Consider the following 24,107-nt stretch of genomic DNA (forward strand, 5'->3'; position numbering starts at 1 on the left):
ATGGCGTATTCTGTCCTGCCATCGACTGAGTCTACCATGAGACCTAGCTCCATAAGCTTCGTTTTCAACTTTTCTTCTTGTCGAACATACATCGAGGAAATCCCTAGGAGAGTCATGGAGATGAAGGAGGTCCCCTCGGTGCCTTCGGTGCCGATGTATGTCTCGACATTCTGCTTCTTGGCCTCCTCCATCTGTTGAATAAACCATGCTCTCGACTCTGAGCTCCATTCGCTCAGAGAGTCTTCAAACAGGTCGCGTCTCGCCTGCCGACATGTCGAGCGGATGGCTTCAGCGATAGCGTCGGGAGTGCATCCCCCCTCAGCTCTGCAAGCATGAGCTGTCCGACTATTCGGATAACGCTTGGCGAAGTTCTTCACCTTCTCGACGAGGTCGGCGGCCTCCTCGACGTGGCCTCCAGAGCGCTCACCCTGCGTGTATTGGCATGATCTCCGATACAGCAGGTTGCGAACGCTCTCATCATACTGTAGTACCATGCTTAGAAAGCTGTTTGAACTATACGAACCTCTTGCTCGCAGCTTCCACCGGTCCCCTTGCGCTCTCCCTACGCGCCGCAGGGCAGCATGCTCTTACTAAGGGCTGGCTCCTAAACCCTAAACCCTAAACCCTAAACCCTAAACCCTCAACCCTAAACCCTCAACCCTCAACCCTAAACCCTAAACCCTCAACCCTCAACCCTAAACCCTCAACCCTAAACCCTAAATCCTAGGCGTATAACCCTGAACCCTAAAAACCCTGAACCTAAAAACCCAAAAACAACCTCAACGTTTTTCTCCATCCCCTCCAAACTTGATCTGCGCTTCTCGTCATCCGATTTTCGCATTTGCATGACCAGTATTCCTCTTGATTGGGTTCGAAAACGTTTTTGACCGGATTACCCACGATCTTCGTCGATTTCTGTTCGTCTTTCCTCCCCTGCTCAGCTCATTTAACTCATCATTCCATTCTGGCAATGAAAGCGCAAATTATTCTTTTCGCCATCATTGCTATGATGCGGCTTTCCAATGGCACTGTTTACGTAGGAGGAGATTTCTCGAGGTGAATAGAGGAAAATGAAGGAGGATATTTGACATTTAGGCAGCTACATCGCATCCAACGGATCAAGAATCTTTGTTTCGGTGCTGGATTCCGGTTGCAGATAGTCATGTTTGACATGACACATCTCTGGCAAGGCCATTGGAGAACTGCTTACTTCCGATATCCTTCAGTTAGGAGATGGAGTGGATTTGCAGAAGCAAGTGTCAGGTGATTCTCGCAAAAAACTCTGCTGATCCTGGCTCTTCTCTGTTTTTTTCTAAGTTGACAATCAGCAATCTCCTACCTTCCACAAGCGCCTCGGTGCGACAGAAACTGCAGCAGCACACAAGCATGCCTTGTGACGTGTGTGCCTGGAAGGTGCCTTTCCCTTCGCGGCGTGTCATGACAAACGTGCAGGATCTGATCCGGCTCTCTTCATCGGAGGAAGCTTCACGATCGCCAACGGAGCTGAAATGTATCGCATATCCCGGATAACCAACGGCAGGTGGAAGAGCTCAAAGTTTTGAAATGAGATGACAGCGCCTGCAGCATGCTCGAGACCGACAAGGGTGTGTCCAACACAGTCTACAGCGTGCAGGCACATGAGACAAGTGGAATAGGTAAGCCTGTGCTCCTGCTTCCCTCTTCCCTCATCCTTCTCCATGCCTATCACCTTTTCTCTTTTCTGACGGCTCCTTGCCTCTTCTCTTACATTCTTCTGGCCTTCTGATGCGCCTTGGCAGTGTATTATGGGGGTGCTTTCCTGGACGCGACTGGGGTCCCAGTCGGATCTGTCACGTCCTGGGATGGCAAGAACTGGGACCAGATGGGAGGAGGCGTCTCGTTTCCCTCCACCTGCGATGCATCTGGCACACAGCCCGTGAGACGAGGATGAGGAGAGGGGAGGGGGGCGATGGGAGGGTATCCAGCAGGAGAAATATAGAGAGAGAGTCGACAGGAGGGGAAGGAACAGGGACGAGACAGAGGAAGAGGATAGGATTATATCCTCTCACGAAGCGGAACTGCGTAGGAGATCGCCATTGTGTACTCGATTCTACTGTTGGGAGGAGGAGGTTGCATCGCTTTCTCCTGCTCGCCAGAGCAGAGGTACATTACGTACAGGAGTGTTGGGGGATGATGGTCCCATAGGCCAAAAGTATTTGTGGGAGGAAGATTTGAGTTGGCTGGGGAAGGAAAGAACATGGTAAATTCTTCCCTCATCTTTGGTCCACTACCGCCGCTGCCACCTCCTCTTAATTTTACTCCTTGTTCTCTTTATCTTTATTCTGATACTTCAACCAGGTGAAGGCTCGTAACATTGCTATGTGGGACCCTGCAGCAGCCAACGGTGAGGGCAGGTCAGCGAAAGGAGGTGCCACGTTCTCGTCTTTCAAAGACTGTCACTCCAGGTGGTCGTCCCTCTGCGACTCCAACCCTCCCAACCGCTGCGACATCGATGGTGTTAGCTACAGGGTAAGCTCCTGCCCCTGCCGCTGCCCCTGCCTCTACTCCTTTTCTCCTGCTTTTTTCACTGCTGTTTCTATCGCCTCATTTCCGGCAGGGAACATCTGCTCAAGCTGCAAGCCCCGTCTACGTTTTCTCCCTCGCCTATCACGCGGCATCCAACATGCTGTACGTTGGGGGTAACTGCAATGTTCTCGCATGCTCCTGCTTAGCCTCTTCCAGGACTCTTCCAGTCAGCGGGGCAGCGATATGCTAATATCAACTCACTTGCTGCCTTCAGTCTCACATCCAAGTCCTGGTCTCACTCCTCCGGCCTCTCCCTCATATTCTTGATGCTTTACATTCTTCAGGAGCATCGTAGGGGGAGGCATCGCAGGTCCGAGCCCTGTCGTACATGCTCTCTACATATCCCCTGGCAGTCAAGATCTCTATGTCGCTGGTGCTCCTCCTCTCTGCCTTTCGCTTCCTCACTCGTTCTACGCAGGCTCATTCTCAGCTGTCGGCAAGCAAAACTCTGGTTCGCTGCTGTCGATGCCCCCGCCCCCGCCCCTCTTCTTTCCCCTTCCCATCTTGGATTCCGCTCATCCCCATATCCAGCCCATGCCACTGTCCCCGTCCGTGCCGGGTGTTTCTGCTTCTGCTGCTATCCCTGCTTCTGCATCCAGAATCCTAATCCTCTTCTTCTGATTGTCCTTCAGACGTTCTCAGTGCCGGGCTGAACGCAGGCAACATCGCGGTTTTCTCTCTCACGTCAGGTGCTTGCGGTGCAGCCTTGTGCTCCTCCTGCTCATCTCTTGTCAGGCTCGTGGAACACGCTCAACGGGGGCATCCCTGACGCAGACATCCGAACCGTCGCTGTAGACGGGCAGACGGTGGGACAAGCGAGCAAGTTGGGGTGACTGAGAGCGGAAGAAGTTGACAAAGCGAGTCTGGACATCGGAGGAGGGGAGGGGGGATAAAGGGGTAGAAAAGAGATTATGATGACGAGCCGGTAGGTCTACTGCGGAGGAAAGAAGCTCTACACCAACCAGCAATCCGGTATACGTCCCCTTCACCGTCTAGCTCTAATGCTCGTGCAGGAGTCATCGGGATATATAAGGGCGACTGGTCCCTCATTCGTACAGTAAACCCATCACTCTTCCCATCCTCACCTCTCCTCAGGCCTCGACTGGGATGAGCAACTCGGAGGGTCTGGCTCGGTCAACTCAGTGAGCCTGACTCCCCTCTACTCCTTCAACTCCTCACTTGCTTCAAGATCGTCGCTGTCTCAAAGGCTATCGCACCGGTCAACCCGGTTCTGGGATCTGTCAACACAGGAAGGAAGCTTCAGACATCATTTCAGCTGCTACTCTTGTGCGCAAGCGTCCTGTTCAGTCACATCTCATCCCCCAGCAGCCTTTCTTCATGGATTTTAATCTCATTTTAAGCTCAAATTCTCGTTAATATCTGCCATTCGCCTTCCTTCTCTCCCTCTTGAGTTAATTAGCGCTCGAGCCCTGCTGCTTGCATCAGATTTGCGAGACATCTTTCCGCATCACCTTCATTTGCACACCAGCGTCTCCCCCACCGAACTTTGAATCTCCTGCACCCTGTTGATCCATCATAGCCACTGGCACCTGGAGCCATGCATCTTAGCATCCATGGAATCCCAAATTTCCTGAAAAGCAACATGGAGGGAAAGTGATACCTGTTGTTGAAGCTGATGCATCTGAATCAGCTGTGAATTCCCCGTCTACCAACTTAGTTTCGACTCGCTGTGCGATAAGAATCCAACCTGAGTAGGAGCAGGCTGGCTTGATGCTTGAGTCCTCAGACCGTCTGCGAAGACCAATTAGTTCCACACACAAGAGCCTGTCAAGGCTCACGTGAATTTCCGGGCAAGCCCATCTGGTTTTGCTGAGTCGAGTTAGGCAACTGATGCATCTGCGAATGTTGTTGGAGTTGCTGGCGATAGTGACATCAGTATTGGACGTGGAGAAACGAATACTGCAGACCTGCAAGTGCTGCTGCTGCTGATGATGATGCGAGAAAAGAAGTTCCGGATCGATCTGAGCACTGTTGTCGAACCCTCATCATCAATCCTGATCCATGACAAAGCAACAAAAAAGTTACCTGCTGCCGGAAGACTTGATCTGTGGCATCCCTGAGAGGCTTGATATTGACTGGGTGAGTCCCATCCCTGGGATTCCAAGCAGATTTCCACTCATAGTGTGATGAAGCCCCTAAGTTTCAGAAACCAATTTAGTATTCTTTGCATCCAATGCACCTCTGACATACTTGCATCGTCGGGGGAGGAAATTGCGCTTGCGAAAGAGATGCAGCCAAGCCCTTCAAAGATATTCTCAGTCACCCAATCTAAGCTCAGTCAAGTGTCAATCAGCTTACTTGTGTCTGCGCTTGATGTGTCATCTGATTCTGCAAGTTTTTCATTAACTTCCGATTCCACAGGACAATTTCAGATAACTTACCTGCATTTGCATCTGTTGGCTCGGAGAGGCCATGATATTTACAGAGTGCGAGGAATGAAGGGGCTGACCCTTGAAACACAAATGAACCAACGAAACTCAGTGCAGGAATCAGTACCTGACCCTGCATTTGAAGTAGTGTACCCGAACCAAACATACTGAGCATGGAAGGCTGTGGAAGTATAATGTCAGCATCAAGCACGGAGATGTAATTATCATTTACCTGTCCCAGCAAGGAATTAGTGGGAGCGAATCCCTGCCTTCACGTCAAAAGGGGAAGATTGTCGATAAACGATTGCACTTGTTGTCCAAACTGTTGTGACGATTCCGTTGCTTGCGAACCTTGGGGTTTCATCTTGAATGGAAATATTACATACGTGATTCCTACTCAGTTGAGGTCACCTGTTGCTGCTGCTGCTGCTGCTGCTGTTGCTGCTGCTGTTGCTGAAAGAGCTATGGCGTTGACTCAGACATCTTTCATGTCTCCTGTCGAACACAATTCTTACCTGCCCGGGCTGCAATAGCGGACGAGTCTGTAGCAGATGCCCGCTTCCATGCATCTTCTTGGTAACGTGAAAACGACGAAAAAAGCAATGTTCCTCTACCTGAGTAGAGGGCAGATTGGATTGGAGCTGGTTAGACAGCTGCCCTGGTTGCAACTGCAATCCCCCATGCTGAAAGTATGGTGATCACTAGAAAACTGCGGCATCAAAATTCAACCTGAGGGGATGCAAATTGTGCTGGCAGGTTGCCTGACAAGGAACCGAATGGCATGCCCATGCCCATGCCCATGCCCATGCCCATGCCTGAAGATTGGAATAAACGCAAGGGGAGATGTAAGACAGGGAAGATGAAACGCGAAACATTAGAAAATGCGTCCCAAAAGTAGAAACCGACCTTGAAAGGACTTCTTAGTATTCTGTTTCGAAACGAGGACTACTCTCATAGCGTCCAAGTTCACTGCTGAAATCGAATCAGCAAACCAAATTTTGGAAACGCACTGCTGTATGACCTGGAGGTGGCCGCCTGTTCGGAGCAACATTTGCCGTTGATACAACAACATCGTCTGGCTCTGGAATCGATGGATTAAGGATCTTACAAAGAGTCGGAACTCAAATTGTATACCAGCTTCACAAATGTGTGGCCCAATTTCACTCTGTCTCCATTTGCCATTTGGAACTGATATTATCTTGCAGAGCGTCACGTTCACACATCAACAAGAAACGGTTGTCTTGTCACCTGGGTTGACATCTGACTACCTTTAAAACTAGGTAGTAGCCGCATTAGCGCAGGATTAACAGTGACACATGTGCCATCTGAAGTCAAGAGAATTTAGTAACACATCAGGTACAAAGACTGTCAAGGACCTAGCCGCAGAATTGCAATACCGACACCAGCAGACGGTACTGATAAAATCTGTTGCACAATTAACATTAAATTCACGTAGGGCTCATGACCACCTCTTGAAATGAAATATGGTTCGGATCCTGCGAATTGCCAGCTCCCCCAGATCCCATGCTTCCGCTGGAGGAGTCGTTTGTAGAACCATCTTGCGATTTATTCGTGGCATTTTTGATCGCTTCAATACAAGCCTGCTCTAAATGTGAGAAGTTTTGACATGATAATGATGTAAACTGACCAGCAAAATTTGATTCCTGCTCTTTTTCTTTTGATAAAGTTCTTCATCTTCACCCAACTTGTGGGCACACAATAATTCAGCATGAGAGTTACTTTGAAATCCTCTCACCTGCACATTGCCTACGGGACGACCACCAGGAATTATATGTTCTAGAGCCTGTTCTCGCCTGTCATTAACTGCAAGGCACGAAACAAAGGCAAACCGATATTAGTTCTGCCGTTTTTTCACGATATCTCCTTTGTTTCGCCATAATTCAGCTGCAAATGTGCTACTTTCGACTGTTAAGGATTTCAGGTCATACTTTTGTAATTTCAAATATAAAACCACACCGTGGGAGAATCAGAGTTCCTACTGAATTTTGATTTTGAGCATTACACTGTCTGCACTGAAAATTAGTCACTCTTGTATCAAATCAAACTATTAAATGTCATTTCCATCAACATAATTGACCATGGATGTTCAACTACATGTGCATGGCATGGGGGAAAGAGCCAATCCAATTTGGGAAGGATGAGACTGACATGGAGGATGAGAATGATATAAAGCGGGTTGAAGATGAGATGAAGGAGAGAAATAACAAAGGATTTCTGGTCCAGTAGTTGTTAAGCTCTGGCGTGGAATGCGAAAAGCAAGAGGTAATCATGTAGTAGGCTGAGTGAGGAAAAAGAGGAGGGAAAATACAAAGACAGCATTACAGGCAGGAGAGAGGATGGTGAAGGCAAGGGAAGAAGTAAGGAGGGGGAGGGGGAAGGGGTGAGTAGGGAGTAATTGGTGGCTGTATATGCGAAGAAGGCTGACAATTTTGAACAAGACTGAGTCGAGCATGACGCCGAAGCGATGGATTGCCGCGGGGCAGATGGGGGGTGGGTAGGTATGTGTGATAGGGTGGGTGACATGTTGAGATTGGACAGGGGTAGGAGGACTGCGGGTATGGAAATCACGGGCAAATCACGGGGTGGTGCGCTGGTAGTACCATGGTGGTTGTAGGAAAAGGTGGGTAGTGATGATGAAGTGATGGTTCTCAAACAGTTGATGGTGAGGTGATGGAAAAAGGTGGGGTCCTTTGGTCTTGGAGGTGGGCATACACCCCGTCGCTTTAGGGTGAAGCGGGGGTTGTGAAATGGTAAAGAAGGCAAGTCGAATTGGAGGGTAGGGTAGACGTGGAGTGGCAGTCTGGACGCAGGATGAAAGTAGGTGGGGTTCTCTAAAAGGTAGGGGTAGGGGTATAAGATCGAGGGTTGTCGGGGGGATGCATCTGGTCACGATTTGAATCATGTAACGGGAGTAGCATTTGTGTTGGGTGGGGGAGGGGGTTCGAGAAACCCTCGAAAACATCTAGAACACTGGGGGTAGGGTGTACAGATGGTTGGGTGGGGTCAACGAGGTCACGATTTGAAACGGTCTTAGGAAAGCTATGACAAAGGGCATATGTAACAACAAGATACGATACTAAGACCAAGGAGGTTGGTACCTGCTATCACCCTCTGGTAGGATGGGGAGGTAGGGAGGGAGTTTAGGGGAATGGTGACCCTACCTACCCATATATCCCCCCTATATTTACCACAACACCGGTACTGACATAGCGCCGGGGAACAGGCCCATGACTTTGAGTAAACCATTGGACTTTTTACTCAAAGTTAAGTTAAAAATCAGGACGAGGACCATGACTTCTGCTGCGGTTTGGAGGCCGGGTCGGGGTCGGGGGTACTAGTCTGAGTAAAAAGAGTCTCGGACTCGAGTCCGACCTTGGGGCGACTCGAGTTATTATCAAGTTCACAGGCTGATGATTCGAGTCTGCGGCCCGGCCGGCCCGGCGGTCCGGTCGGCGCGGCCGCCGCGCGGAGTCCGATCCCTTTTACTCAAAGTCCGATCAATGCGGCCCGGCGGGCCCTTGAAGAGACGACGGTCTTTCATTTCAGTCCCGCCGGGGCGGCCGGTCACCGGGCACCGGGCATTCGGCCCATATCATCATGATCGGGATCCGGAGCCTCCGAGTCCGATATGGCCGGGCCGCCGAGTACCGGGCCCCGGCCCCGGCGGCGGACTCCGGCCCGCCGGACTCGGGATGCGTGCCGTGCCACCCGCCCGGCCCCGGGCCGCCGCCGCCGCACGGTCACCCCGATCCGACTCGCGCCCCCCCCCGGCGGCCCCCGCCGCCGCCGCGTGACTGCCGCAAAAAAACGGTGATTTTATGTAATTACTCAAAAATCATTTCTGGTACAAAAATTCAAACCAGGCAGCCCACCCCGCCCACTGTTTGAAAGAACTGAGGTACCCCAATTGATGCCCGTGACGGATCGGACGCCGGGTGTGCCTGACTCGCCTGCGGCCTGCGCCGCACCGGGGCCCGGCCGGCGGGCGGCAGCGGGCGGCAGCGGCATAGCCGCCGGGCTATGCCGCTGGGGGCCCCGGCTAGCCAGTGATCACTAGCCGGGGGCCCCGGCTAGTGATCGGCGGACTGGAGTACCGGCGGCCGCGCGTTCCGACCGCTGGACTCTCATCCGGCGGTCAGAACAAGGTCACGGTGCCGTGACAACTGGCGGCACAGTGCACAACCGCCGCCTCCAAATCACTGACGCGGCCAAGTTGGAACGGACTCGAGCCGCCGCCTTCAATGTTTCAGTGCCGCAACTTGCCATGATGGAACGTATGCCAGCCGTGCCAGTCAGATAGCGCCGAGTTAACAAAAACTCTCCTGTAAACCAAGACGACTTACGTGGCAGGCGGCCAATGTAGCGTATGGGACGAAGAGGGGGTCTTTCCTAGCCGTCTTGCTAAGGTCCTCTCATGTCTGGATGCTTGGGTTTCACATCCTAGTGTTGTATCCATGAGGATCCGGAACCACGGATACTCGTCGGATACTCTGCCGGATATTCCCTATATAGGCGGACGCATCTCGTGCGGACGGCCTCCTGAATGTCCCCCACTTGCATGCACAGTGAGTGTGGTGGTTGTGCGTAGTTTACCTCCTAGTAAACTTAGAGACTTCTATTTCCTGCTTCTCAATCTCCTTCATCCTTACTTTACTCGTGTCGTTGACAATCTCTGTGTTGTGTATACAACATTCTGGAAGCGAAGTGGTTGATTCATGACCTCGAAACAAGGAAGAGGAGGAAAGAAACCTCAGCCGGAAAGGAGCCCTCAACCTCGATCTAAGCAATCAGGAGCATTTCAAACAGAAATTGCTGAAGAGAGTTCTGAGGAAGAAGTCGAATGGAGCGAGCGGCTGCAGCTGCAGCAGCAGCAGCTTTCTCCGAGTCAGACCAGTGGATCTTTGACTCAACCTTATAGGGATGGAGTACAACGTGAAGCGCTGTCTAGCGCGGATCAACGGGCCCGAAACAAGAGGGATACTCCCTTGCGAAGTATTCTGCGATCAGAGGAGGCAACTCAGAGAGCAGCCTCCCCTGCAACATCGGTACGTCTGCCAAGCTCGGAAAATTTTTCATCCGACCCCGTCATGTCCTCGCCAGTGGCGCAGGACCGAGCTCTTCTCCTTCTTCGTCGAATGTGTGCCCTCCTGGCTGACACCATGCAGGACGAGCGTTTCCACATGCTCGCCAATGCTGCAGACGAATTTGCGACAGCCGACGCTGCTGCAACACCAGAGCTCCCGCATCTCGCACGGAAAGTTACCCTGCAAGATGCTAATGCTGATATCTATTCAGCTGAGGAATCAGCTAGCGCTGAATCCTCTGATCAGGAACCAGTCCTCTCCAATCGGACTCTCGTGAATGTGCTAACGAACTCCAAGAGTTTCAATTCCAGCCGCATTCCGATGTACAAAGGTTTTGCTGATCCCCGCTCTGTCGAAGAATTCCTTCGTCAGTGCAACCGCGAATTAATCGCTCAAGAGATCCCAACTCGCAAATGGGTGAAGAGCATCACGCCGTTGTTCACCAACGAAGTGATGGTGGTGGTAGAACGTAAGTACGGAAAGAGTCTCGAGGCCATCAACAAGCTTAAATGGGATGAATTTTCAACTCATCTAAGTTCGTGTCTAGCCCCAATGCGGCAAGCCAAGAATTATCAGACTCAGCTTGATCAGCTCAAGCAGCAGCCCAACGAATCCGCCTGGGCGTACTTGACTCGCGCCACGACACTCTTCGCAACGCTCGAATCGCAGGTAGGGTCTGCCATCCTGTACTTCAACGATCAGCCACTCCGGAAATTCATCAAGGGATTTTCGCATACGCCGACGCGCACGTCTATCCACACATGGTTTACGATTTATCGCAGTCAGTACGGACACGGAGAAGACATGTTCTCTCGCCTAGTCACTTTCATCACAGCTCTTCTGGACGATGGTGAACCGCTAACAGTGTCTAAGCAGCCTAACTCAGCTGCTGCTAACGCTGCGCAGACCTCTTCGCACACGAAGGCCAAAGCCAACGGTGGGCAGAACAAGAAGAAGTCCAACGGTAAAGAAAACCAGCGCAAGCAGAAGTCCATCCGTTGTTTTTACTGTCAAGAACCGGGTCACATCAAGCCGGACTGCGAGCAGTACAAGCGCGAAGTCGCTCTCCAACAGGAGCGCCATGAGAAACTCATGGCAACCCAGCATGAACAGCATGTTCAGCTTTTAGCTGCTCTTCAACCGCTCGCGACGCGTGCGGGAAACGAGTAGCGGCGGCAGGCAACGAGAGGGGAGCATCACTTGCTCCTCCTGCCGCTGGTCTTTGCCCCAGCCCTCTCTTACCAGGTAGCAGCGCTTTACCTCCTCATCGGAGCTCGCTAAGCCATTTCGTGCTGCCGCCTGATCGGAACGCGTCGTGCTCAACGGCCGCGTCCCTTCCTACGGGTCAACTACATGTTTGCCCCTGCTTAGCCCTCAGCCGTGGCGACGCCTCCGCGCCGCTTCAGCTCGCCTTACCCGATCTTATTCGGCTCCCCGTTAGCGTCAGCTCTTCCCGAGTTCATGCTCACCAGACCGTTGCCCTGCTCGATCACGGCGCGAACACAACACAGAGATTGTCAACGACACGAGTAAAGTAAGGATGAAGGAGATTGAGAAGCAGGAAATAGAAGTCTCTAAGTTTACTAGGAGGTAAACTACGCACAACCACCACACTCACTGCCACGGTGCATGCAAGTGGGGGACATTCAGGAGGCCGTCCGCACGAGATGCGTCCGCCTATATAGGGAATATCCGGCAGAGTATCCGACGAGTATCCGTGGTTCCGGATCCTCATGGATACAACACCTAGCATACAGTCTATCTCTCATGTGCTCCTCAATTCTGGTTTTGTGTGCATTAAACTCGGTCTTGAGCAAAAACTGTCTTGTTACAACTAAGGTCGATGTGATATCTGCGTGACTTTGGACTAGTACAAGTCTAACAAACTTGTATTCCGTCGGTTATGAGCCTCGATTACATGCTCAATCATGTTGATCTTATATTTGGTTAGTTGAATTGTTTACTGGAGTTTTTTCTTTCTTGGTATTGTTTTCCGTTACTGTTGAAAAATTCATGCAAATTCTATCAAGCTTTACACATTCGGATGACTCCTCTCTTCAATCAGGCTCTCTTTCTAGCCGCAAGTTGTTTAGGCCTCTCATCTCAGCCTCAATTTGTTTGATTGATCTTCGAATAGGAAAAAACAAGCCTTTCCCCAGCCAGATTGGTCGGTCGAATATCTGCTTAACCGTGTGGAAACGCACTTGAAGCTGATTCGATTCTTATTTTCTTGATCTTTGAGTAGGACTCCATAGCGTTGCTTTTCCGGCCGGGCGCTCATAGGAAAAATTGGCAAGATTTTTTTTTTTTCGAAGGGCCTGAGGGGTCCCTTCATTTCATGCCATGTGGGAGTACCCTACTTTGAGAAGGCGTGTGGGAGGGTACTCGCTCTTAGGAAAATCGTTGCTGCGCAGGGCCAAAGAGGGGTAGGGTGATTTGAATTTGGTTGCTTGGACACCTCACCACGCCAAACCAAAGTAAAAGTACGAATTTTAGAAGTATCTGTGGTACCAACTTAATATTGCAGCGTTTATATGGTACAAAACGAGGGCCAAACTGGTCGGAACTTCGACTTCCGAGAACCCCTCCGTTTGACTTTCGTTGGGGGGTGGGGTGGGTATGGAGCACCCTCAACTACCCACCTTTGAACCAGTTTGAAACTCTGTGATAGGGGGTGGGGGGTAGCCCCCATTTCTCATTCCCCAAGCCCCCTCTCCCTGGACGAGCAAGAGGCGATGAAATGGTGCCTTCCTGACTCGCGAGGATGAACCTTGATATTGAGAGACTTCGAATCTAACCCAACTGAGATAGGAATGAGATGAAGATCTCATATCATACCTGTAAGAGATGATCGAGCTTCTTTCTCAACTCTGCAGGTTGGGCCAAGGTTTGAATCATCCATCGTGTACTGATATATGCACCCTAGGTACAAACAATCCGCGTGTGTACTTGAAAATATTCCTCAAAGACAAGATGAAATTTTCATGAACAGCTAAGCAACTAATGATAGATTCACCATTGAACAGAATCAACTCTGATTGACCCTTCTTTCAAATTGCCGTAGGTTGAACGTTGAGCTCAAATGCATGATTTGTGAGAAATTTGTATCAAACTGTACCTTAAGCGACTTTGCTGTCTAGATATGTGTTCTCATGTCATCACTCACTTTCAATTCTTCTAATCTTACGGTCAGGATTCATGCACCTCACTTTTCTATAGAGAAAGCTTTACATGCTCAACCGTTCAATGATGCATGAAGAGACGTTTGCACAAAGGATTTCTTTACCTGCTAGGATAGATGACTTTGAATCATCGTTGTTGATCATGAATCACTATACCCATGATCAAGTGCATTGACAATTGCATTTCCATGTTTCATGACGTTGGATGATTTTTCTGTACTGCAACTAAGTTCTTCCTCTGTCATGACATTTCCACAACGCTGCAGAAACCTAGTTAGAAATGAAACAATGTGCAGATGAATCTGATATCAATAAATGAGATGTTCTTCGAATCAATCCTGCCTTGTTTGGACAGTTCGCAATGCTACCATGCAACAGTAGAGTTCTTGTCGCATTTGGCTCTACAGAGGGGTGCCTTGTTCAACAGAGCAAGCACTCGATGATTGTAAACGAACCACAAACACTGTGAATCAATAAACAGAATTCCACATTCAGGTGATCATATCTTTATTACAAGCGTTTCAATCTGGGTAAAAGCACAACTGACCTCCTTGTAATCCTGACGACGTTCCATCTTTTGCCTGGCGAAGTTATTTCTGTGTTAACCAAGAAGCATGTGACATGTAGCCACATCATAAATGCTGTACGGCCTGGAATATCAGCATCTTCAAAGTGCTCGTGTTTGCTGTGACCGTATCATCTGCTTGGCAGCGGCTCATTGATGGACACACGATCTGATGCAAGTTCACACCAGTAATATTTAGATGATGCATCATGTGATCAAATGGCATAGACTTTGGTGATTTGCAACATGTTTCATCGTTCCAACACATCCTTGAAAACCGGATGAAGAATCCTTCACGAACCACTGGACTTGCTTGTTATCATTCGATAGTGCTGTGGACCATCGTGGTTTCAAGCAATCGAGCAGCTCACTGCTAAAATGCACTGTATTTCTTGCGAGCCTATCAGCCATCATCGTGAAGACATGTGTTCTTGAGCTCACTGGTGACTGTACGGCTTTTGAACAATCCAGTCACCGTCGGATGATGATTCCCTGTCGTCTTGTGTGTAATCTCCATCCATCTACTCCAACTCAGTTTCCCTGTCATGCATCGCAGATAGCTTAGGGTATTTCACAACCCGGTTTCGATTGCAACGTATCCCTGTGATGGTGATTTTCACTTGTATTATTGATGCTCTTCGCTCACCAAACGATTTTTCGTGAGATCCACGCACTGTACGAAGCACTCCTCAAGGATCATCATCTCTACACCTCAGGAATTTCCCATGAGGAGGTTCGGTGAACATCTGATGTCTGCACACGCTGCCGCGGGCTCGCTGTTTGCGAGCCATGGTTAGGGCAGTACAGAGCGGTGCGACGTGCCCCGAACAAGGGGAGGCTCATGGCGTGTAGAGAGGTCGTTCAAACTTGTTTATAAAATTGTACCATAAGAAGGCTCTACAAATTAGTTAGTAGACTACCCCATGATCTCAGTGCAACTTCTGGGGTGCAGCCCTACTTCTCTGTTTATACTCAACCATTCCACAATACAGTTTAAAATATCTTTTTGGAAAACAACATCAGAGTTATAAACCTGAAATTTGAACCCTGTTTGAAATCCTCAAACACGCCACCCCCCAATCCACATAGAAAGCAGACCAACCCCCTCACGGGAAAACATACAGCCCAAAGCAGAAAAAGCAAAATGGCAACGCTATGGGAGTCAAATGGAACTACCAGGAGATCTGGCGGAAGTTTTCATGTCATGGAGCTAGGCTGTGGCATGCATAACTGGAGCTACTTCTGGATCGGCGAACAAGGTACTACTGCACAACAATCTTCAGATGCCTTGAAACGGATGTTCCAATCTCGCGGCAGCAATCTCTGGTCACAAGTTCTTTACGGTTCAAAATTTATCTTTTGGTCTTCAAATGCCGGCGGGCACGCTCTCTCTCTCTCTCTCTCTCTCTCTGTTATCTGAACTCCGAAGTTCTCTCCTCAGACTCTCTTATCTTATCCTCCTTCTCTCGTCATTGCATCAGCTCGCCAGGCATCTCCCTTATCTCTGCACTGCACATCTAATAGCCCTGCATGAAAATCTTCTTCAGAATGGACAATCCTTGAATGGTTATTGCCCACTCAGCATGACTGTGAACTTGACGTTGTATCGTCGTATCTTGACTTGGATCTGCTGACATTCTTGTTTGCGTGACTTTCTGACGTCCGATGTAACGTACTATTTCAGAAACTCGGGGGGAGGATGGAACGTATGCCAGCCGTGCCAGTCAGATAGCGCCGAGTTAACAAAAACTCTCCTGTAAACCAAGACGACTTACGTGGCAGGCGGCCAATGTAGCGTATGGGACGAAGAGGGGGTCTTTCCTAGCCGTCTTGCTAAGGTCCTCTCATGTCTGGATGCTTGGGTTTCACATCCTAGCATACAGTCTATCTCTCATGTGCTCCTCAATTCTGGTTTTGTGTGCATTAAACTCGGTCTTGAGCAAAAACTGTCTTGTTACAACTAAGGTCGATGTGATATCTGCGTGACTTTGGACTAGTACAAGTCTAACAAACTTGTATTCCGTCACAACTTGCCCGGCCCTGAATCAGGCTCGCGGCGGCAGCCGCGCACTGCATCTGAGGCTGAGACTCTGCACCGGACGGTCACGCCGGGCCGGGCCCAGTAAGCCCGGGAAGTTGGAGTCTGGTCACAAGAAGCCTACGGTTCTTTATGTTTCACGGTTCAAAATAGTTAACTTTTGGTCCGTCTTGAACTCGTCAATGATTTGACGCCCGGCCAGCAGTGAGGCTGGCCGGGCGGGAAAGCTTCTCTCTTCACTGAACCGTGCCTTATCACTTATTGCTGGCCGGTCCGATCTGTGAACGGAGTTACTAAGTTCTCGGAGGCTCGGCAACGCCCGTCCGACGGTCCGTCAGGAGCCGCGGGGCCGCCACCGGGCCCGGCGGCCGGGCAGTGACCGTACCGGCTCGGCTCAACAGGGTCGGAGCCCACAAAGACTACCCCTGATTTATTGGGAAGGTAAATGGGGGGTCCTACAGGGTGGTTCTATATCCGGTTGATGGCGCCAGAAATGTCGCATGATTACTGCAACAGCTGTGCAGGAGAGGAAAGAAGGGGAAGAGAGATCAGGGCAGAAAGATCTGGCAGACCAGGGGAGAGAGATCAGGGCAGAAAGATCTGGCAGACCAGGGGAGAGAGATCAGGGCAGAAAGATCTGATAGACCAGGGAGAGAGATCAGGGCAGAAAGATCTGATAGACCAGGGAGAGAGATCAGGGCAGAAAGATCTGATAGACCAGGGAAGAGAGATCAGGGCAGAAAGATCTGGCAGACCAGGGGAGAGAGATCAGGGCAGAAAGATCTGGCAGACCAGGGGAGAGAGATCAGGGCAGAAAGATCTGGCAGACCAGGGAGAGAGATCAGGGCAGAAAGATCTGATAGACCAGGGAAGAGAGATCAGGGCAGAAAGATCTGGCAGACCAGGGGAGAGAGATCAGGGCAGAAAGATCTGATAGACCAGGGAGGAGATCAGGGCAGAAAGAAGCGGTAAACTTATCTGGATGATAAGAGGAGGAGGAGGAGGCGGCGGCGGCAGCAGCAACAACAATAAAAGAATACTCTTCATTTTTGACGGGTTCTAATCGCGGTTTCGTATTCCTTTTCAACAGAATGTTCAGCAACTTGCGCCAATTCCAAGAGATGAATTCATCCTTTGCTCACTTGCAGTCACTCGACTTGGGTAGAATGTCGGTGAGGCCCCTCCCTCCACTTCTACTACTATTTAACCCCTGTCCTGTCAGCCCCAGCAGCAGAAGCAGTTTGCCGTCGAGTTCTGCACGACGAGTTACCGCACTGAGATGGAGGTGAGGGATGTGCTCTCCTTTGTGCATCCATTTTTGCAATGACAAGAAGAAGTCGAGGGTGATATTGCTGCTGCTGCTGCTGCTGCTGCTGCTTGATGCTTGTTATGATGACAATCAGGGAGAAGGAGGTGAAATTGGGAACCATGACAGTGATGACAGCCGTGAAAATAATGATGAATAGTTGTGTTGCGGATTTGAAAACGATATTGATTAATTTTGTCCAGCAAAAACACTGTATGGAGAAAATCTTCAGCGGTAATTTATCTTGTTGGCTATCATATCATGACGAATGAGCAGGAAACATGCAGTTCGAAGACTCTCTTACGACCATGGGATAATCATGAGTTCGTTATTTATGATTTTGTTACAAACTCTGTTCTTTGCCACAAAATGGAGACGTAGAACGAAGAAAGAATAATTATCGGCGATTCTTTTCCATGCCAGAAGGACCTGCAGCTAATGTCCTGAACCTCGTTCATTCAGATTTCTTCACAATCGTTCAGTGCTACTTCTTGATGAGCAGTGATTCTTCGCCCGCACCATCACCGGACTCAAATTCCAGAGAGCCTTCGCTCCTTTCACCTACTTCGACTGGAAGTGAGTAGAGTCATAGGAAGAGGAAACTCGCGACCCCTGCTGTCGCTGCTGCTCGCGCTAATCAGGGCCTGGAAGACGCGGATCGTTCATCTCTCGCGCAGGCAGCACGAGACCACTCACAGACGGTTTGGGTGGCGTCATGATAACCTCGCGCTGGCAACAGCTGAGTGGAGCTGAGGAACTAGGAGACTAGTACCTCCTGCTCCAGCCACTCCAGTACCCGTATCTGGTTCCAGTCACGAGCCTGTCCAGCATGAGTACCTTCTCGAACCCCTCCTCTTCAACGTCCCTCCCTCTATCCCTCTTCCTCCTCCCATGTTTCCGCGCTCACTCGTGATATCATCGTCCTGCCCTCATTGTCCGTCTGATTCAGTTTCGCTCCCTTGGAATGCAGCAGCCTAGCCAAAATCAGCGACATCATCTCTTCCTCATCCCCCATCTCCCCCTCTTTTCATTGTCTTTCACCCATCCTCAACCTGCTATCCCCTCTCCCTCCTCATCTCACTGTGCCACTTCAAGATGTCCCCTCCAGCACGCCAGGTAGATCGCTGTCCCCAAGCTGGTTCAGAGCAGCCAACGTGCCCAACACGCGTACCAGAGTATCCCTTGACCGTCTTGTCGTCGATGTGCTGCTGAAGATTTGTTGACGCATCCACGATCATGCTCGTGATGTCTGCATTGCCACTGAGCGCTGACAAAAAGAACGTCAGTCAGGCTGTGGGGATAAAGGAGGATCAGCATCGTTTACCTGCTACGTGTAGCGGAGTTTGTCCTTCCTGATCCTTGCTCGTAACATCAGCTCTGCCAGAGGTATTAGAAGAGAGGGGGAGGAAGGGGGAAGGAAGAGGATAAAGCGAAGGAGGACAAGGATGAGGATGAGGAGTACGATCACTTGTGACTGATGAACATGCGTACGAGATCGACGTCCTGCAGGATCACAGCGAGATGAAGTGGGGCTGAGGAGAAAAAGGCGTTGAGTACAGAGATCAGAAGTGGATGCGAGGTAGGAGGGGAGGCAGGGAGGTAGCAATGCAGCAAGGGATTCGCATTCTCTCACTCGTATTGTCGTCCGATCTCAGCGCATGGACGGCTCTCGGGTCTCTGAGAATCAAGGGAGTCACCCCGGAGGAGCATGCAGTCATAAGGCAAGGAAATTCCACCTCCGCAAGATCGCCCGCACATTCTCGACGCTGTTCGGCGATTCACACGCCCCTGCAGAAGAAATGAGCAAGTGGGCAGAGATGGACTGATATCGCATGCACGCACTGAAGATCTCATTGTCTCGCAGAGGACAAAGACAAGGGCAGAATTTGCCAATCAGCTGCAGAGAATACAGGATCAACCAAGAGAAGAAAGAGACTGTCAATCACCTCAACAACTCGACTCCTTGCCATTGACTTACAACCCCGCGACAACAACTGTCGTGCCGTTGAACTATGATTGCGATCAGGGATGACACATTAAATGCTACAGTGTAGACCTACCTGACTGATTGCAAAGTACGAACAAGATGCAATAAAGAGAAATGCCACTGAGATAGTCTATGTGAGACAAAGACAACAACATCGGGAATGAGAGTGAGATTTGAAGCAAAAAGAAGATAAGCTGAGATACGAGCCAAGTATATTCTACCTTCACGCGCAACCAGTGAATGAGAGAGCAAGAACCTAAAGAGGAAAAGGAGAAACATCAACAAACTCTTCAACAGAACCAGAGAAGACCTCTTGCCATCAAACCATGCCAGCAAGGTACATCATTCAGTCATTACACGTCGCAAGGTCGATGACGATCGCTGGTGTAGGTGGAAACTGCAAGTCCAGAGTCAGTGAGGACATATTTGATCTCCCTCGCTCCCTCGCTCCCTCGCTCCCTCGCTCCCTCTCTCCCTCTCTCAGGCTGGGCGCTCGCATGACGAGACGAAATGATAGTGAGCCAGACTTGAAAAGGAAGGTGAATATTTAAAGTTTGGAGATATCAATTCAATAATGCAATCCAACATTTTAAAATTCCTTGTCCACAAGACTCGAACATGCCGCTAAAGCTAAAGCTACATCCACCAGACAATATGCAGCTACATCTGAAGCTACATCCACAAGACATTACTGCTGTCTAGTCGCGCAAGGATCTGAATGTCCTGACAGCAGTCAAAACTAAGCGAGTCATGTGGCGGAGATTTCATCGTGCTAGAGAAGATGCCCTGAAAACATCAGCCAATAAGAGGGAAGGACAGGCGATCACGAGAAGTAGCGAGTAGGCATCGAAGAAGCAGGGCAATGAAGTAGCGAAGGAGCAATATTGGCAGCTCCTCACGAAGGCAAAGTGGTATTTGCAATCAAATCAGCCGCAGCTGCAATGGGCACAGCAGGAAAGACCAGATGGTGGAGGATGAGCGAGGAACACATCGAAAGACATATCGGTAAACGCAAACCTTTCTGTCGTCGCAGGAGAATTCCCACGGATTTTTGTCAATCATCCAGCTATCAGAATCGTCTGTGCTCTTTGCTGACAACTCATTCTCGTAAAGACTTGCGCTGTGGTTCTGAGAAGCAAAACTCAGAAAATGAGGAATTGTGACCTGCTAATCCCACCATTCTTGTGTCATCATAATTGCTACCTTGTTTGGTAAAAAAACCAATCTCCATGTCATCTGAGCGAAAGTCAAGGAGTCTGTAACAGTCAGATGGTTGCAAACCTTGCTCGTTCTCATCCAAGTAGAGATCTTGCGGCAAGAGAGGACGCGTTGCTATCACCTTTGGCATGCTTGACGTGGAGCTGCTTCCAAACTTAACCGGAGCACGTTGCATGGAGCTCCTCTCTGATTCCTTGTTGTCTCTTGTCGAGAGCTCGAGGGCTTCCAGCGCTTCTTTGACCATCGACTTTCGGAAAGCATCGTCTTCGGTGCACCAGAGCTCGCAGGTGCGGTTCTGATTGCTTTCTTGAAGAAAGTCTTCACCGGTTGAACCCGAATTCCCGCTCCTCAAATGTTCTGATCGATCGCTCGCGGTAATTCCCCCGTAGTTGAGCAGAGTATTATTTCTGTGCAAAAACAAATCATGAAATAAAAGAGTGAGCAGACAGGAATACCTGAGGTCTATGGAGCACATCTTCTGCAATGCTTGCTGGTGAATCCTACTTGATAGACTTTGAGGCTTCTTCAGATGATCTGCACTCAAATCTATCTCTGAAAGCTGTTCAGCTGATACCAAGATTCCGTACTACACATTGCAAACCTCTGGTTGCACAGTTTTCTTCAACGCGCTTCAGAATTTGATAATGCTCAACAATTTCTCTCCCATTTTCAGCCAGCATGTCTATGTTGTTAGACAGAGACACCGATAAAGGCAATTCACAAGATGAGCTGTGTACAGATCTGAGAAAAGATTCACAAGATAAAATCACTTGACGTTCAACAGTCACTACATTTCATCTCTCTCATCGAAAACTTCAGTCCATGCCTGATGTCGATCACAGTTGCCTGCAAACCTTCGAGTCACTTTCTTTTATGTCTTCCTATCTCGCAATACTTGGTTGAGGGGATAACAGAATCCAATCACGGACTCGAGCACCTTTTTCTGTTCCAATCCAAATCTGTGCCATCAACAGTGAGCATGTGTCTACTTATGACGTAGCATTCACTTTATGGACTGGAGAGTTCATCATTCTTGACCTCGTGTCTCTTAAATAAATGTTTGCAGAGAGCGAAGAGGATTGCACTGGTTTATCAATACCTGTAGAGAAAATCATATCGTTTGCGTCAAAACGGCCCAGCGCTCTAAAATTGCTCCATTACCTGCCCGCATGTACCATGACTCGACCCATGCCGAATGTCTTCCATTCATCATTGTCCATCCCTCTCGCTCTATACCAGCCATTCCCCTCGCTGATACCTCACCAGGGTAGTGACCTTACCACCCCAACCCTGTCTAGATAATAATTTTAATATACAACCCCACCCACTGGAATTACTCAGGTTAATACCCCCCCCGATCGCCATGCCGGGACTAATTGGTCCACCCACCTTGTTCCGCTAAACCAAGACTTCAATTTCCGGCCTGGCACATACTACCCGTGGTAAAGGAGGGGGCCGCATATCATGTCATGGAGACTAGTGGGTACTTTTCACCCCTCAGTACGCTTCAGGAGCAGAGGGTAGTCAGCGATTTGTCGTTGCCCTACTTACCATTTTATTAGCTAGCCGCCTCAGTAGTGCCGGTGGGTCCGGTCCGAGTCTGGCGGCGACCGGATGAACCAGGTCGGACCCGGTGGTTCTCCGAGGACAGTATGGTACTAGTACCAGCATGTAACGGTAGTAACTCAACCGGGAGTGTGACCGGTACTCGATTCGACTGTAGAATTTTTGCAAACCACATGCCGCGGCACAACAGGCCAATGAAATCGTTTACTCAAAGTTAAGTTAAAATCAGTACGAGGACAATCAGGAGAGTCGAGGAGGCTTGACCCTGACACAACTGTCGCACAGGCCAAACGGCGAGAAGAGAAAGACAGCGAGAACCAAACCCAATCCTGCCGACTGCTGTCCCCCAAACTTAACTTGTGTCTGACTCGTAGTACCTTCACTTAACGGCGCGCAGGGCAAGTCCCCCGCGCGGCCATGCCAGCCTCGGATGTCGCGGTGGCCGCCGCCGAAGGAATGAGACGCATACCGGGATGCACCCGCGATGATGGCAGCGTAGGACAGGGAGGCCTTGAGCTGACGAAATATCCTGGACCGGATGCGTTTGCAAGTCGGATCACCTGAGACGTCTTGCGAGGCCGAGATACCATCCAGCGCTGCCGTTTCCTTGTTCCGACCGAGCGATCCGCCAGCCACCACAGAAAGCGCAACGCATCGTCCTGCCGCGGCAAGAGGCCATCAGTGCTGGCGATGATGGGAAGAAAGGCCTTTGGCGGGACGTGCTGAGCATATGCCGCGAGGTCACGATGCCCTCGGATCTTCCGCTGTGCTGCCGCTTAATGATTTACTTTACTCAAAGTTAAGTTAAAAATCAGTACGAGGACAATCAGGAGAGTCGAGGCCCTGAGGCTTCGGACCCTGACACTGCCGCACAGGCCCGGGCCAAACGGCGATACCTGGACAATTTCCCCGGCGCGCCATGCCAGCGACATCGCTGTCGAACCTGCAAGGGTTCTTCGAGTTCGCACAGTAGTCCGCTTACTCGGATTGAAACCCTGCTCGGCCCCGGCCGCGCGGCGTGACTCGGGTGACGCCGGCCCCGGGCCCGGCCCGGCCGGGCGCCCCGGCCGGCGTAAGACCTGCCATTCGTGTAACCATGCTGACATGCTGATGGACCTTCTGGTCAGGGACTATGGTGGAGCAAGATGAGGGAAACTCGAGGGGCCCCTGGAGGAGGGCAGTTGAGAGGACGCGATGATGAAAGGGAATGAAAGAGGACTGGGAAGGGTTAACACAGCAGAGAACTTGAGGGAGGAGAGCATAGAGAGTATTAGGAAATGAAGTGCGAAAACATTCAGGGTTTGTAAATTGAACCGAGGGGTTGAACTTGTTCTCTTCTCCAGGTTTTTGTTATCGAAGCTTTATGTGGTAATTTTCGTTTGTTGTTGAGGACACAATCTATCTAGGATTTCTCAGCGAGCAGTCAATGTGCATACATGATATTTTGAAGGGTCGTGGCATTTGGGAAAACTTGTTTCATACAAGGAGGACATCTTATCACGTCGTAAAGAAGTACACGAGAATTGTCCCGTCTAAAACCAACAGCTCTCACTGGCAGAAAGAAACTGATGCGGGAAAAACAGATGACTCTATACCAGGTGGGTGGGAGGCATGAGCAGGAAGATTTCTCACGTGGCATGACTAGGATTCGTTGTCATCTCGGTGATATCCAAGAGAAACTTGGGGTACTCCACCAGACATTCTTTCATGCGTTAGCTGATTTCACTGAGCTAGGCGTGCATGTCCAAGACAGCGTCCGAGACCATTCAGGACAAAGCGGACTGGTATGCAGGATCAAATGCTTGAATCATCCCCTCATTTTTCACAACACACAGGAGGAAAGGGTAACAAAAACGTCAGAACCAATTACTTGTTGGGCTTGGACGATTGATGCAAACAGACAGCTCGATTAAACCCATAACTTTAGTCCTTACACTCAGAGAAAAAGCTTGTACAGCATAGGCCTGCTAAATTACAGCCAACACACTGGCAACGATCATCTGTTCTGCCTCATCAAGAGGTTTTTTTTGCGCAGCGATTTGCCAGTGAGGCGAGAAGTCTGGTTTCCTGAAACCAATCAAATCACTAAAGATGTGGGAAACTAGACGTCACGTACATGTCCTGTTCTTGCACCACTGATCAAGAAGAACGCGCTCATCTTCATGGTTTCAGCATTGAATTGAAG

The 24,107-nt window shown here is 50.0% G+C and overlaps 4 protein-coding genes across 4 annotated transcripts; 2 read left to right on the forward strand and 2 right to left on the reverse strand.

The window, feature by feature from the left end:
• The first annotated feature begins 790 nt into the window (after positions 1 to 790).
• Positions 791 to 3,960, forward strand: GUITHDRAFT_162032 (hypothetical protein). The gene is made up of 18 exons (XM_005836438.1): positions 791 to 1,056; positions 1,100 to 1,136; positions 1,191 to 1,263; positions 1,329 to 1,409; positions 1,453 to 1,540; positions 1,585 to 1,655; positions 1,779 to 1,915; positions 2,338 to 2,393; positions 2,445 to 2,508; positions 2,597 to 2,678; positions 2,722 to 2,797; positions 2,850 to 2,938; positions 2,984 to 3,016; positions 3,198 to 3,254; positions 3,301 to 3,371; positions 3,495 to 3,537; positions 3,579 to 3,707; positions 3,755 to 3,960. The coding sequence occupies exons 1-17, from the start codon at positions 971 to 973 to the stop codon at positions 3,674 to 3,676; spliced, it is 1,242 nt and encodes a 413-aa protein (XP_005836495.1). The 5' UTR covers positions 791 to 970; the 3' UTR covers positions 3,677 to 3,707; positions 3,755 to 3,960.
• Positions 3,961 to 3,981: 21 nt separating this feature from the next.
• Positions 3,982 to 5,768, reverse strand: GUITHDRAFT_104481 (hypothetical protein; the record flags this gene model as incomplete). The annotated part of the gene is made up of 15 exons (XM_005836439.1): positions 3,982 to 3,995; positions 4,052 to 4,115; positions 4,187 to 4,231; positions 4,274 to 4,317; positions 4,365 to 4,443; positions 4,494 to 4,554; positions 4,612 to 4,721; positions 4,766 to 4,854; positions 4,968 to 5,036; positions 5,088 to 5,136; positions 5,188 to 5,220; positions 5,367 to 5,417; positions 5,471 to 5,527; positions 5,570 to 5,638; positions 5,685 to 5,768. 15 exons carry the CDS (start codon positions 5,766 to 5,768, stop codon positions 3,982 to 3,984), a joined length of 918 nt encoding a protein of 305 aa, XP_005836496.1.
• A 12,155-nt stretch (positions 5,769 to 17,923) lies between these two features.
• GUITHDRAFT_151390 (hypothetical protein) lies at positions 17,924 to 19,537 on the reverse strand (the record flags this gene model as incomplete). Its single annotated transcript, XM_005836440.1, has 13 exons — positions 19,449 to 19,537; positions 19,360 to 19,394; positions 19,212 to 19,258; positions 19,098 to 19,161; positions 18,994 to 19,048; positions 18,888 to 18,939; positions 18,785 to 18,828; positions 18,620 to 18,683; positions 18,476 to 18,528; positions 18,323 to 18,418; positions 18,233 to 18,275; positions 18,059 to 18,125; positions 17,924 to 17,971 (listed from the first exon to the last, which is right to left on the reverse strand). Coding segments are annotated over exons 4-11 (422 nt in total), but the record flags the coding sequence as incomplete, so codon positions are not given.
• A 3,727-nt stretch (positions 19,538 to 23,264) lies between these two features.
• GUITHDRAFT_151391 (hypothetical protein) lies at positions 23,265 to 23,847 on the forward strand. The gene is made up of 4 exons (XM_005836441.1): positions 23,265 to 23,520; positions 23,568 to 23,607; positions 23,657 to 23,706; positions 23,758 to 23,847. The coding sequence occupies exons 1-4, from the start codon at positions 23,349 to 23,351 to the stop codon at positions 23,811 to 23,813; spliced, it is 318 nt and encodes a 105-aa protein (XP_005836498.1). The 5' UTR covers positions 23,265 to 23,348; the 3' UTR covers positions 23,814 to 23,847.
• Positions 23,848 to 24,107: the final 260 nt, after the last annotated feature.

Source organism: Guillardia theta (assembly GCF_000315625.1).
Source record: "Guillardia theta CCMP2712 unplaced genomic scaffold GUITHscaffold_17, whole genome shotgun sequence".
NCBI classification, from domain to species: Eukaryota; class Cryptophyceae; order Pyrenomonadales; family Geminigeraceae; genus Guillardia; species Guillardia theta.

Coding starts and splice junctions, on each gene's coding strand:
- GUITHDRAFT_162032 (XM_005836438.1), top strand. CDS start 971: ATGAAAGCGCAAATTATTCTTTTCGCCATCATTGCTATGATGCGGCTT. Junction 2,679..2,721: donor CAACATGCTGTACGTTGGGG/GTAACTGCAATG, acceptor AGCCTCTTCCAG/GACTCTTCCAGTCAGCGGGG. Junction 2,798..2,849: donor AGTCTCACATCCAAGTCCTG/GTCTCACTCCTC, acceptor TACATTCTTCAG/GAGCATCGTAGGGGGAGGCA.
- GUITHDRAFT_151391 (XM_005836441.1), top strand. CDS start 23,349: ATGTGCATACATGATATTTTGAAGGGTCGTGGCATTTGGGAAAACTTG. Junction 23,521..23,567: donor AACAGATGACTCTATACCAG/GTGGGTGGGAGG, acceptor TGGCATGACTAG/GATTCGTTGTCATCTCGGTG. Junction 23,608..23,656: donor ATATCCAAGAGAAACTTGGG/GTACTCCACCAG, acceptor TCACTGAGCTAG/GCGTGCATGTCCAAGACAGC.